This window comes from Astyanax mexicanus, chromosome 20 (assembly GCF_023375975.1).
Source record: "Astyanax mexicanus isolate ESR-SI-001 chromosome 20, AstMex3_surface, whole genome shotgun sequence".
Lineage (NCBI taxonomy): Eukaryota > Metazoa > Chordata > Actinopteri > Characiformes > Acestrorhamphidae > Astyanax > Astyanax mexicanus.
Window position 1 is genome coordinate 15081770 of NC_064427.1, and position 14420 is coordinate 15096189.

General features: G+C 40.7%; 1 protein-coding gene across 1 annotated transcript in view; it reads right to left on the bottom strand.

Annotated features, from left to right (window-relative positions):
* Positions 1-14420, bottom strand: part of ugcg (UDP-glucose ceramide glucosyltransferase) — a 64223-nt gene that overhangs the window by 13405 nt on the left and 36398 nt on the right. The window contains exon 3 of the mRNA XM_022680929.2: positions 7688-7790. Within this exon, the coding sequence (XP_022536650.1) occupies positions 7688-7790 (103 nt within the window). The remainder of the gene's footprint in view (positions 1-7687; positions 7791-14420) is intronic.

Consider the following 14420-nt stretch of genomic DNA (forward strand, 5'->3'; position numbering starts at 1 on the left):
TCTCATTCAAGGATTCAAGGATTCAAGGATTCAAGGAGATTTTATTGTCATTCGCATCTTATGTGGTACATGAGGTGGAACGAAATTGTGATCTCACGATCCAGTTTACACCCAGGAGCTGTTATTAATAGATATATAGATAAAAGTACAATAAAGGAATACAATAAAAATAGAATATACAAAATAGTTAAAGATAAATACCCCAAATGAAATAAATAGAAAGAGTAGACAGGTTGCAACAACAAGTCCAGATTGCAAATGTGCTATAGCAGCATGAAATGAATTAGAGCAGTAGAAAATAAAGTGTCTCAGTGCGGGTAAAGTGACCGTGTTTGTGCAGTAATTGTCCTTGTGTGTCAGTGCAGTGTGTTGTTAAGTGGAGTTTAAGAGTCTTACAGCTTCCGGAATGAAGCTGTTTCTCAGTCTGGTTGTTTTGCACTTGATGCTCCGCAGCCTCCGTCCTGAGGGAAGCGGGACAAAAAGTGCATGTGCTGGGTGGGTGGGATCCTTCCTGATGCAGGTGGCCCTCTTCCTGCATCTGGAGGTGTAGATGTCCATGGTGCTGGGGAAGCTGACTCCAACAATCCTCTGTGCAGCCTTCACCACCCTCTGCAGAGCTTTCCTGTCTGCAGCAGAGCAGCTTCCATGCCACACGTTGATGCTGGAGCACACAACGCTCTCCACCACACATCTGTAGAAGGAGGTGAGGACTGCGCTCCCTAGTCCAGCTCGTCTCAGCCTCCTGAGGAAGTAGAGCCGCTGATGTGCCTTCCTGACCAGAGTGGAGGTGTTGTTGCTCCAGGTGAGGTTGCTGCTCAGGTGCACCCCTAAGTACCTGTAGCTGTCGACCACTTCCACCGCAGATCCTCCAATGTGCAGGGGGAGGTGGGCATGCTGGCCTCTTCTGAAGTCCACAATCATCTCCTTCGTCTTCTTTACGTTGATGCAGAGGTTGTTCTCTCTGCACCAACCCTCCAGGTGTTCCACCTCCTGCCTGTAGCTGGACTCATCTCTGTTTGTGATGCATCCAACCACTGCTGTGTCGTCTGCAAACTTCACAATATGACAGCCTGGATGGAGAGGTGAGCAGTCATATGTGAGCAGTGTGAACAGGAGGGGGCTCAGCACACAGCCCTGAGGGGAGCCAGTGCTGAGGATTATAGTGGGGGAGGAGATGTTGTGAATTCTCACAGACTGTGGCCTGTTGGTCAGGAAGTCTAGGACCCAGTTGCACAGCGAAGAGCTCAGTCCTAGTGAGGAGAGTTTATTTATCAGGGTCTGTGGAATCATGGTGTTGAAAGCGGATGTGAAGTCCACAAAGAGCATACGGACGTAGGAATCCTTCTGCTCCAGGTGGGTGAGGGCAGTGTGGACCACGGAGGAGATGGCATCCTCTGTGGATCGGTTCTTCCTGTATGCATACTGGTGTGGATCCACAGTGACGTTGATGGTGGCTTTGATGTGGGTCTGAACCAGTCTTTCAAAGCACTTTGTGACTATCGGAGTGAGGGCCACTGGCCGGTAGTCATTCAGACCTGTCACTGCGGAGCTCTTGGGGACTGGGATGATGGTGGCGGTCTTCAGGCAAGTGGGGACAGCTGCCTGGATGAGGGACGCGTTGAAAATGTCGGCCAGGACGTCCGAGAGCTGGTCTGCGCAGTCTCTTAGCACCCGTCCGGGGATGTTGTCCGGGCCAGCAGCTTTTCGGGGGTTGATCCTTCTCAGCGTTCTCCTTACTTCTGCTGGTGTCACGCTGAGGGGCTCCTCTCCTGGTGAGTGTGGGAGTCTGGTGCTGGGGGGGGTGTCAGGATTCTCAAAGCGGGCGTAGAACTTGTTGAGAGCCTCAGGCAGGGATGGGTCTTTGGAGCTTTGTGCAGCGTTGGATTTGTAGTCCGTGATGCACTTGATGCCCCTCCACATGCTCTGTGGATCCTGGGAGGAAAAGTGTCCCTGGATTTTCTGAGCATATGCAGCTTTTGCCCTCTTAACTCCAGCAGTCAGCTCTCTTCTAGCCCTTCTGAGTTCGTCTGGGTCTCCAGACCTGAAGGCAGCATCCCTGGCTTTCAACAGAGAACGCACCTCTGCGTTCAGCCAGGGCTTCTGGTTGGGGTAGCAAGTCACAGTCTTGGTGGTAGTGACATCCTCAGTGCACTTGCTGATGTACCCAAGAACAGCAGATGTGTATTCCTCCAGATCCAGCTCCCCCTCACACTCAGCAGCATCCCTGAAGACCTGCCAGTCTGTGCAGCCGAAGCAGTCCTGCAGCACAGCGTCGCCGTCACTGGGCCACACAGTGATGGTCTTCTGTGTGGGTTTGGAGCGTCGCAGCGGGGGGTGGTATGCGGGGACCAGCATGATGGAGATGTGGTCTGAAAGCCCGAGGTGGGGGCGCGGGAATGCCCTGTAAGAGTCTTTCACGGAGGAATAAACGCGGTCTAACGTATTATTACCTCGCGTTGGGATGTTCACGTGTTGGTAAAACCTCGGCAGCGTGTTCTTCAGTTCTACGTGGTTAAAATCCCCCGCTACCACGTAGAACGCGTCCGGATGCTTGTTCTGAAGTGAGCTGATGTTGTCATGGAGCTCCTTCAGCGCGTTTTTAGCATTAGCATCCGGTGCTATGTAAACAGCAATCACGAACACCGCCGAAAACTCACGAGGCAGATAGTGAGGGCGACACTTCACAGTCAGCTGTTCTGTCGCCTCGGAGCAGTGGCATGTTGAAACTTGATGTTGGACATGGTGACGTCTGGCTCGCGTTTATTTACTCCAGAACATTCCATTCTGCTGGAGATGTTTTTACTGGGATTACGCAAGAAATTAACAGCTTGGATCAGACAGAGATACAGTTTTGTGTAGCGTAGTTGTGTTTAGATAAATAAAGACATATAGACTTAAAATATGGGACAATTTCTCAGACAGGGATTAAGCCGAGTTTTGGACAACACAGCATTTTGAATAGGGATTGTACATTGGGTGTACAATAAGTCTCTCCTTAAAGTGTCTTCCCAACTATAATAATAATAATAATGAAAAATAATAAACAATCTCAGAAAGAATCTAGTAGAAGTCTTTCATATATTGACCCTGCAAGATCCCACGTCTTTGCAAAGTCTTAAGCCCTATCCGGACGTGATATTTCACACTTCTACTTCTACTAGTGATAAAACTCCTGCATCCGGACTGCAATTGTAAAAACAGGAGGACCAGTGAGTTTTTAGGATTTCTCGATCAAACGACATTGCGGCGTTCAGTAGCTCCTCCATTTCCACTCGCTGTTGGGTTTTTTTTACGTGGATCTCCGTGGAAACCGTGGCGTGTCCAAAGTGTAATTACGGTGCGCGGCAGTGGACAAATAGCTATTTTATTAAAGGTGAAGAGACGAAACTCAGAGATATGCGTCCGGACAGGACTAAAATTACTGGAGGAGCACAGAGTTCAGAGAAAAACAGTAGATTATTCAGCCTGTAATTTTCTCAAAGGACGTCTGAGAAAAACACGTACATGGTCGTGGACGAGAATAAAATCACAGATGAGATCTCCCTATATCCAGATAGGGGTTTAGCCTGTGTCTAAAAATATGTGAGAATGGGTCATCTAGGGAAACTAATACTAATACATGTCCAAAAGTTGAGTACTACCTACACCAATGGGCAGTTTCCTAGATATTGATCAGGTCTAGAACAGTAGGATGTGTAACATCTTGTAAAATACGCTTATTTTTAGATAAAACAACGGACAGCATTAAAACCCCATTCGCTTATACATGACTAAACTGAAGCCTTGGGGCAAATTTTCACTGTCAATATTGACAAGTCAAAGCATAGGTCTGATCTGTGTCTGGGAAATTAGTCCTAAAATGTGCCATTCTGCAGCTCACCATCAGCTGTCCTTAATATCTCTAGGAGGGTACAGTAGATGGAGCTCTTTCTTTCCCTTCATTACTCCTAGGGTGATGTGGAGCTGCGTCTGTGCGTCTGTGAGCTGCTGTAACAGAACCGCTGTTCTTTTGCTGCGCTTTCCTCCGAGCATTAGCGCTGTGATGCTTCTCGGCAATGCTGCATCAGCAGCATTTAAAAAATAGGCCGGGTCTGACTTCACATGTGTCGGAGGAGGCGTGTGCTAGTCTTCCCCCTCCAGGTGTTGGAGCATCAGCAGTGAAAGGGGGAGTCGTAATGAGTAAGTTGGATAATTGGCCGTATAAATTGGGAAGAAAATGGGGAAAATTCTTCTCCACAGGGGTATCAGGGGTGTAAATAGAGGGAGGGGCAGATTGTCAGTGAGGATTAATCTTAACCAGCGTCTCCAGCAGACAGACAGCTTTCAGAAACACACTGTTCTAAAGAGACGTGAGATCCTAATGGACTATTATCACTCTCCCCAGGCTTTACTGAGAGCTGTTTAATCAGGATATCAGTCGTCTGAATACAGAGCTGCAGTCGATGCTGCAGAGACACGCCCAGGTCGACATTCAGTGCTGAAATTTGCATTTGTTGTACAGATGATGGAAATGAGGAAAAGGCAGGGCTGCATTCTGTCAGCACTTGTTTGTAGTGTTTATGAGTCAAGAGTTACGGAAGGTTAAAGAGAAGCTTGTACACTGGAAATGTACTCAAAATAATTAAAATAATCACTTGAGATTGTTTGGTATTCTTAAAAAAAAATGACATTCGTTTCGGCATGTCTTGCTAGAATTGCTCTCCAGTGTATACATGATATTCTCCTGTGTTTTGGAACAGATGAACACAGTTTCTAAAAAGATCCATGACTTATCCATCCAACTACAGACTATGTGTTTCTGCTATTATTGATTAATTGAACCAATATTCCAATTATACATATATATATATTAGGGGTGTCACGATTCTCTAAATCCTTGATGCGATTCGATTCTCGATTTTCTTTTTTCCTTTTTTTTTTACAGCAGAGAGGCCTATGCCAGTTTTAGATTAGTCTATGGTCAGTCACTGGTTTGATTCATCAAATTTACAATATCTTATTTCAAAAGGTGGGCTTGATATAAGTGATGCAAAGTGATGCAAGTGATCTGTAATACACCACAGTAGGCACTAATGGTCAAATTTAAATAATTTAATTAAGATATTTATGTAATGCCATCTAGTGGCTTTTTTTGGTAGCAGCAGTGTGCGCTATTAAAACAGCAATTATAACAAAATAAAATAACAAAGATATATTATTAACTTTATCTGAGAGAAAGAGGTACCAAAACTAGTAACATAGTTGAGGCTAGACAAAACAACTGTTATTTTTATATTTTTTAAGTTTTTCTTTAAGAAGATAAGAATGTCCACATTCTCTGGAGAAAGGGCTGCTCTTTGAGCAGTCACAATGTCCACGGAGTTGGCTACAGTGTGCTGCGTCATTAGCTAAGAGGGAGGGATCGTCGATCCTCTTTTTGACTTCGAGGCTCAAGACCATGACATCATTTCGATCGATTTCGATGAAATATCGAAAAAACTGTAATAAAATAAAATGGTAAAAAATGAGAAAACTAATTTAATTGGGCCATAGGAAATATACAATATAAATATTTATATATTTATATACAGTATTTATATATTTATGTAGAGTATTTGTATATTTATATAGAGTATTTGTTGTTGTGTAGAACAGTATAGATTGTGTTGCTGTGGAAAGTCTCTGCCACCAACTGCTTCTCAATAGTGTCAAACAGCATCCGACCCACCGAACAGGGACAGATACTGGAGTCCCGCTTCAGCAGCTGGGTGTATTTTTAACTTTCCTGGTTGATTTATTGATTTTTTGCTGTTGTTTTGCACTCAGTACTCAGCTCTATTTAAGAGTCACTTCCTTGATTCTGCTTATCTTCTAGAGCAAATTGAGAAATCGCGGCGTTACGCTGAGATTGAACCTCATCCGATCATCTCAACATGTTTTTAGAACAGGGATCTGGGGGGATGAGCTGGAGAATCAGACAGGACTGACGGACAGCTTCTACAGACTCCTCAAATCTCCTCATTATTATTTAACCACAGTGCTGAGGGCTCTGATCCTCTACAGGTCTCTACATGGATACAGAAGCTCTATGTGAAGTAGAAAAGAGATACAGCAGATCTATAATCCTAGCTCTTATTCATCAAATTTTCCTCAATAGTTCTTATTATTTATATTTCTATATTTGATACATCAGGTTTCTCTCTGGAGAACGTGTCAGAGATGGCTTCTGAAAGAAATGTGTTTTCTGTTGTTTACTTTTAAGCTAAAGTCTTAGGATTTGGGGAACTTGGGGGATTTAGAGCCTCTCTGGTGAGAATAGATAATTGCACCGAGCATGCGGAAGAATCATTTTAATCTGGCGGGTGTAATGGGGTCTCTTTTAGAGGCTGTACGTGTGACGTAGGTACGTAAAGACACGTGACGTGGGATACGTAAGACGTATCCTATTATTTCCACAATTTAAACGGCCAATTACCCAACTCACTCATTACGACTCCCCCTATCACTAGTGATGCTCCAACACCAGGAGGGCTAAGAAGATTAGAAAACGCCTCCTCCGATACATGTGAAAGAAGACTCCGCCCCTTTTGGCAGAGTAGCATCACAGCGCTAACGCTCTAAGGAAAGCGCAGCGACTCGGTTCTGATACAGCAGCTCACAGACGCAGCCTTGTGCTGATCCACATCACCCTAGGAGTGATGAGGGGAAAGAGCTCCATCTACTGAGCAAGGACAACTGTGCTCTTTCAGGGCTCCGGCAGCTGATGGCAAGCTGCATGACCGGGATTTGAACCAGTGAACTCCTGATCATTGTGGCAGAGCTTAAGACTGATGCACCACTCAGAGCATGTGCCCCCGTAGGTTCTTTTTGTTAATGGGTCAGCAAAGGTCACTCAGAGTGCCCCTACAATGCTGCAGTTTTCCAGTCCGGTAACGGCCGAGTTCACCAGGTTTCACCAGGCACATTAAAAAGACGAGCAGAAAGAGGAGGAAGAATAACAGGACCCTGGAGAAAAGTGTGAACAGAATCTCTGTGCTCCTAATGAGCTCAAATCAATTTCCCTCCCCGAGCAGCAGCATCTGACGCACCGCCGGGGCGGAGACCGGTTCCCCCGGGTTCATCCGGCTCAGAGGAACCTCCCTAAACCACTCTTAAAGAACCTTCCCCTGAGATTTACCTGCACACATCCATCCACCAAGATCACACAGGCAGGGAACGGAGAGATCAGAGTAAAGGAGTGACACTGGTCATCTGGTTTGTGCACTAAAGTGAAAGGCTAAAGGTGTAAGAAATATTAATATTTATTTTTCACAATATTTACTATAGAGATTTAATTAGTAGTTAACATATAAATATTGGTGGCAGAACTGCTTGAGGAATAAAGGTATAAAGATTCTAAGGATTATTTTACCAAATATTGATTTCTGAACTCTTAAAACTTTATGAATATGAACTGTATATATATCATTAAACAAGATACGCATGATATTGGAATCATATTAGTACTGACCGATAATTGCTTTTTTCTTTGATCAATTTGACCACACTTTAAAAATCCATTGATTTTAGCTCATTTTCATTTTTTCTAAATATTTTTATAGTTATAAATGTATAAGAAGGGTGTCTAGTCTCTCTGTAAGTTATAAATGATTGTTAATCCCTTCAGTGAAACATATAAAGCATGAAAACATGTTTATAAAGTGCTTACCTATAAATAATCGGGCATCAACATTGGGATATTTTCCCAGCAGTTTTTTACAGACGTCGATTGCAGGATCGTCGTGGTCTTGGACACACAGTAGAATTTCATACTGAAAGAAAAAAACAAAAAAACAGAGAAAGGCTTTTTAAGTATTTATCATAAAATTCTGCAAAAAATGCACATAAACATATGGCTGCTTCTGTAAAGTGTCAGTCTGTAAGTCTGTCTGATGTGTTTTATTACAACATTTTCCTCTTCCACACTTAATAATAGTCCCTTCAGTTAAAAAAATAAAAATCTTAAGTACTGAAGCTTTAAAACTGTGATAAAATGTCTGTGGTGAATGGACCAACAGAAAGAGTGTAAAATTACTCTTTTAACATTGATTTCAGTAAAAGTTAAGCAGGTTGTGGTTGTGTGTTCCAGTCCGGATGTTTTTCACCCAGCGCCCACAGCTTCACAGAAACACAGAGGTGGGCATAAAACTCAGCCTCAAGACAAAAAAACAGGAAACAGCTTCACAGTAAAAAATCACTGACATTAGAAAGGGCAATTTTCTAATTTCTGCCCACAAAAACTGAACATAAACCAAAGGGTTAATCAGGGTAATGTTAAAAAACGTACACTGCCGTATTTTTATTTTAACCGTATCTCCAAACAAAGTTTCGGATAAGGAAAATTTCTGCTCTGTCTCGCTAAAACATCTCCTTCATTCATTCATTTATTAATTTATTTATTCATGTGTACACAGGATGAGGCGCTCACTAAATTTGAGTTGCTCTCTGAAAATGGGTGGAGAAAAAAAAAACACAGACCCACTATAGTTTATTAGTGAGCTTTGTTTAACTGGGTTAAACCACTCAACCCTCCAACTGTCCCACTTATTTACAAAAACCCTCACCTCCTCAGCCTTCACAGAAACTTTTACAGACTCATGACAAACCTTCACCATTTACAACAGAACAGCCGATAACCGGGTCACTCTAACCCTGAAAAACAAATCTACAAGATTTTCTACTACTTAAGGTCAGGTTTGTTTTACTTTTCTTTAGTTTTACACTAGAGCTCATAAGCAGATGATCTAGACTGTTGTGAAAAAAAGTCTTCTTAACTTTTAGTGGAGTCATTGATTTTATTCTATTTTATGTGATTCTGAGGAATAGAGCATTTCTATTGGTCTGTTCATCATAAAATGTATACACTATATAAAGAACAACTGATTCACATTATGTCAAAGTTAAGACATGTAAGCTTGGATGATGTGGTTCAATTTCTTTTTTGTTTTACAGAAATAAAGATCTGCCATGCTGTTGAAGTCTGTGCAGTGGAGACCAGACTGCAGAATAAAGGACCAAAAGCAAATGAATATAAACCAGATTAAGGGTTTCTCCTGTAAGTAAAATGTCCCCACAGTAAAAAAGCAGTTTATGAATTTTATTGCCACACTGTTCACCTTTCCATTAGAAATAGTACTGGAGCTCAGCTCTGTTTATTCTGGTGAAAAGCTGAAGCTGAAACAGACCAGTTTAACCAGAGAGACAAATACAGAGAAAAATACTCTCAATGGTTTTAGCAGATCTACTAAATGTAGGGTAAGGGGTGGGGAATTGTATGATTGTGTAATTTTTGGTTTTCATTGTTGAATCACTGCTTTTAAGTTTCTGGGTCTTTACAAGAACGTGTTGTTCCTTTCAGAATTACAACATCACCAATACCATCATCATCGTCATCGTCATCGTCATCGTCATCATCATCATCATCATCATCATCATCATCATCATCATCATCATCATCATCATCATTATAATCTTTATCATCATGTGTGAACATCACACTCAGCGAGTCATACATCCGTTCAGGAAATCAGTTGATCTGGGTATCAAGATAAGGGATTACTGCTAAATTATTGATATATGCTTCTATATCACTCTGTTCCTTTTAGCATTGCACCTCTATCTGCTAACATTATGTTCCACAGAGCTATGTATTGGGAAGAACTTTGAATAAGAATATGACACATATTATAATACAGGGGTTCTGATATATTTAGCTGGAACAAAAGAATTGGAGGTTCTTTAGAGTGAAGAGATGAGGAGAGCACTTCAGTTTCTGAATCAGTTTCTCTGGTTTTGCTATTTATAGGTTTATGTTTGAGTAAAATGAACATTGTTGTTTTATTCTATAAACTACTGACAACATTTCTCCCAAATTCCAAATAAAAATATTGTCATTTAGAGCATTTATTTACAGAAAATGAGAAATTGCTGAAATAACAAAAAAAGATGCAGAGCTTTCAGACCTCAAACAATGCAAAGTTCATATTCATAAAGTTTAAAGAGTTCAGAAATCAGTATTTGGTGGAAATACTGTTTTTTAATCAGTTTTTTTCATGCATCTTGGCATCATGTTCTCCTCCAGAAGTTTTACACACTGCTTTTGGATATTTTTATGACTTTAACACATTATTTTGTTAAGTTCTCTCTTTTTGTTTTACAGAGCTGTATATATATTGATATTGTTTACACCCCTAATGTTGAATTAAATAGAGAAGAAACCACGCAGCAGCCACAATATGACAGTATGATAATCAGTATAAAAAGCTGTATAACAGAAATGCAGCTTTTATTCTGGGAATCATCAAGTCACAGAGTTAAACACTGAGACTCTGACTCGGTTTATTCTGGCCTGATCTGAATGAAGGGGGGCATTTCCAGACTGTGGACATCTGGGCTTTAAAAACCTCCCATTCAGCCCTTAACCCCCCCCACTCCACACAAACCCCTTGATACGAGGTTTTGGCTTTGAGCCTCAGCAGAAGAAGAGCCAGCAGAGGAACAGGAGCACAGTATGGGCTCCAGACTCCAAACCCACTCCAGACTGACCCTGGATCAGCTCCACACACAGTCGCCGCCCATCACTGGACCGGGGGACCAGAGAGGCTGGTGGGGAGGGGGGGGGGGGGTTGGGGGTGGGGGGGACTGTGGTGCTAATGGGTTCCAACACAAAGAGCCTTTTTCTGCATGAGCTTGAGGGAACTAGGGTCCACAATGGCACAGGACACGCTAATAGAGCTTTGCTGAAAGAGGGGGAGGGACTGAATGAATCATTGATGAGGCAGATCCTGGATCAGTGCAGGCCGGGTTACTCTCAGCAGGTGAAGAGTGTGTACAAGCATGACTAACAGATCTGAGATCAGTTCTGGATCAGATCCCGCCGTGCTCCATCCATCCGTTCAGCCGGAGGTTCTGATGGACCTGCTGAGAGCTCTGACCAGACACAACGCTCATCATCAGGACCAAACAGGACCAAAAGAGTCCAGCAACACTTCTGAAGATCCACAAGCAGATCCAGCAATTTTACCTGTTTTTAAGTCCTGTTTTTAGTTCTCAAGGGAATAAGGATAGACAAACAAAATTCCACCACTGGAAAAGCACTGCCTTCAATTGCAAATATTACACCACTTATTAAACCACAATGCTAACAGACACAGCAGCTAGCGATGCTAGCGAACTGTTTTTCCAAGCTGGATTACCTATTGAGTTGATGACAGACCCATACTCCTGTGTGAGCTCAGTCTTCACACTGCCTGGTGAATATACAGTAATTAATAACTTTAAGAAAACCCTAAATGTTTTTGGCTGCATTTTGTGTTTTGAAATGTATTTTGTGATTATCCAGTCCTTTCACTTATTCATCAAAAGTGTTGTTTTGCCATTTTTAGCTAAATATTTTTTGTATGCCAACAGGGCCAAACTTGTAAACCTCATGAACGTGACCAAGTTGAGTGAACAGTGTTCATCTCTGAGAAAAATACTGCCAAAATACTGGATTGAAGTCCAGATTTAGGCGAAGAAAACCTGGAATGGATCGTGTAAAGAACAGAGGTGTAAATAGTATCACAGAATATTTTATTTTTTTTTTACAATAGTTTTGGTGAGAAAAAAAAGCATTTTGAATGCAAATGTCTGCAAAGAGAACTTTTCACGTGTTTAAAATAAACGCCTCTTTTTATTCCCAACACAATCAATTTATTCAATTTTTAAGCGAGGGACAAATGTTCAAATAAGTTAAAGATCTTAAATCCAAACCACAGTTCCAGTTTTAAGATTTTTTGGTTTCTTTTTGCCAATAAAAGTTGATGCAACTCAAAAACTATATTTTCTTGCTTTTCCTCAACAGCATCACATTTCCACTGATGATTAATCACTTAAACATGAACTTAATTACTGTCTGTAGCTCATCACCAACACTGTTACTGTTACTCTCCCAGGACGTAATGCTGCCAAACAGACCGGCTCTTTTTCTGATGCCACAGGAAGCCAAAACAGGCGGGCAGAGCTTGGAACAGGTGGGCGTAGCTTGGCACTGAAAACTACAGTGCAAAGGTGCACAGCGCGACACAGGGAGCACAGCCAAAACACAGCCAGTACTTCCACACAGTCGCGACGCTCTGCAGCCGTGTTTATATTCCACTGAGGTCAGACTGACCGGCTGCGGCTCGTTTCCAAAGAAAGATCAGAAAACTTGATTTTTTAAAGTGAAGAAAATAAATATATGTGGATTTTAAAAAACTGCTGCATCGTCCAAATCCCCTCCCTTTCAGAAGTGACGATATGATGCCCTGAAAGCAGATAAAGTTCAGCAGTAAGGCTGTTGAACTTTACCGTTAGCAAGGTTACCTACAGAGCACTACAAGTAGCTGCTAATAAAGCAATATTTTATATTTATATATATATAAATTATTTTTGACAATGGTGCTTCCCCGATCCCCAATGTAGACCCACTGTTTAGAGGGGGGGTTTTAACCACATCCCCTTCCAGCTCAGTTAACAGTTGAAAAACAAGGAAAAAAACATTTTTAATCCAGAGAGAGATCAGATCCAGACGACTTCTGAGAGAAACTGGACGTCACTAAGTGCTCGTCTAACAGAAAATAAAGGAACAGCTGTAATAAAAAGCTTAAAAAACAGAAATAAAGACATAAATGAGAACATATAATAGGCCTGAAAAGTGTGTACTGAACTGCAATTATAAAACTGACCTAAACTTTTGACCTTTTTCGTGTAAAAAAACAAACAAAAAAAGAAGTAAAAAAAGGAACGCAGCAGATGCATATATATAAATATATAAATATATCCTCAAACAGGCACACACAAGCATGCCACTGTCTGCTGACGCATTTCCTGCACTTGTGAAAGCAAGACTGCAACACTAACTCTACAACACCAACATACACCAAGAAAAGCACCCTATGATAACCACAATACTACTCTTATAATACAGAAATTAAACTCACCAGCAGCTTCAACTCTGGCTCTGCAGTGGTGATACTGGAGGTAGAGCTAGTGCTATAAACTTATACCTTTATATACTGTATATACACACACTGATAATGTACGTATATAATAATATGATAATAAATAAGATTAAATGGAAGAAACATGAGGGATGAAAATACAACAATTAGGCAAGTACACACAGTTTTCATTGCTGTTGGACAAAGAGGATATACGAATCTGTTGAGAATTAAAATAAATAGTAGTGAATGGGAGAAATAGGAGGGATAAAAAAAAACAAATAGATGAGTATTGTTCAGTTTATCTGTGGATTACAGCTTGTAAATCTACCCTCAGTGATTATTGTACACATTTTATTAAGTTGCTGTGGGGCAAATTAAATGTTTCTTTTGAAAATGGACAAAAATGAAAGGGAGTAAATGGAAGGAACGAGAGGCAAATGAGGGCCAGCATTACTCTTAGGCCTGTCACAATAATTTTATTATCGACTTATCGTACGATATATGGACACAGCCTCAATATATTTGACTGATCAAGGAGGATCCATTATGTTTTATTTATATAAGATACTATATAGGACATAATAATTATATCATTGACTTATTGTATAATATAGAGAACTATACACAGTAATTCTAGTAATTTACAGTCTAGGTTGTATTCAGAGAGAAAATCACATTAAAGTGAACATTTATGGCCAAAATGTGGAATAAAATTCTATTAATTATTAATTAATTTTTTTTTAAAGATAAAGAAAAAGCGTTATTTATTTCAAAAGACTAAATGATTTGTAAGCATGAAAAGTTCATTACTCTTTAAAACTATGTAACCACATTAAAAAGCTATTGTCTTAACATGAAAATAATATTGTTTATCGTAAGTGTATCTTGGACAATATATCGTCCACACAAAAAAAAATAGTAATCGTGACAGGCCTAATTGCTGTGGATTAAAGTTTGGGAACCTCCCACGAAGAAGTACACACAGTTTTAGAGGATTTGGTGCAAATAAAAAAAAAAAAGCCTTGGGTATGGACCAAAAAAAAAAAAAAAAAAAAAAAGAGTGGGAATAAACGGAGAAACGAGAGATAAAAACAACATATAGATATATAGTGTAGGTCAGTAAGAGTATATTAAAATGGATCTATGTATTAATAGAGGTCAGTATGACTATGAAGTTTAGGAATCTGCCCTAAAGGAGAACATGTTGTTTGGTAAATGTGGGGCAAATGAAACTCATGGCCTTGGATATGGACAAAACGAGTGAAAGTCAGTGGAGGAATGAGTGATGCAAAAACAACAAATAATCGAGTGCATGTAAAAATACACAAATCATTTTTTTTCTTAGGGATTGTGTTGCCTTGTGTTTATCAGTCAATTAAAATTACAGTAAATTATTTAAACTGTAAAAGTACAATATTAAATTGTTTGGGGAAAAAAATC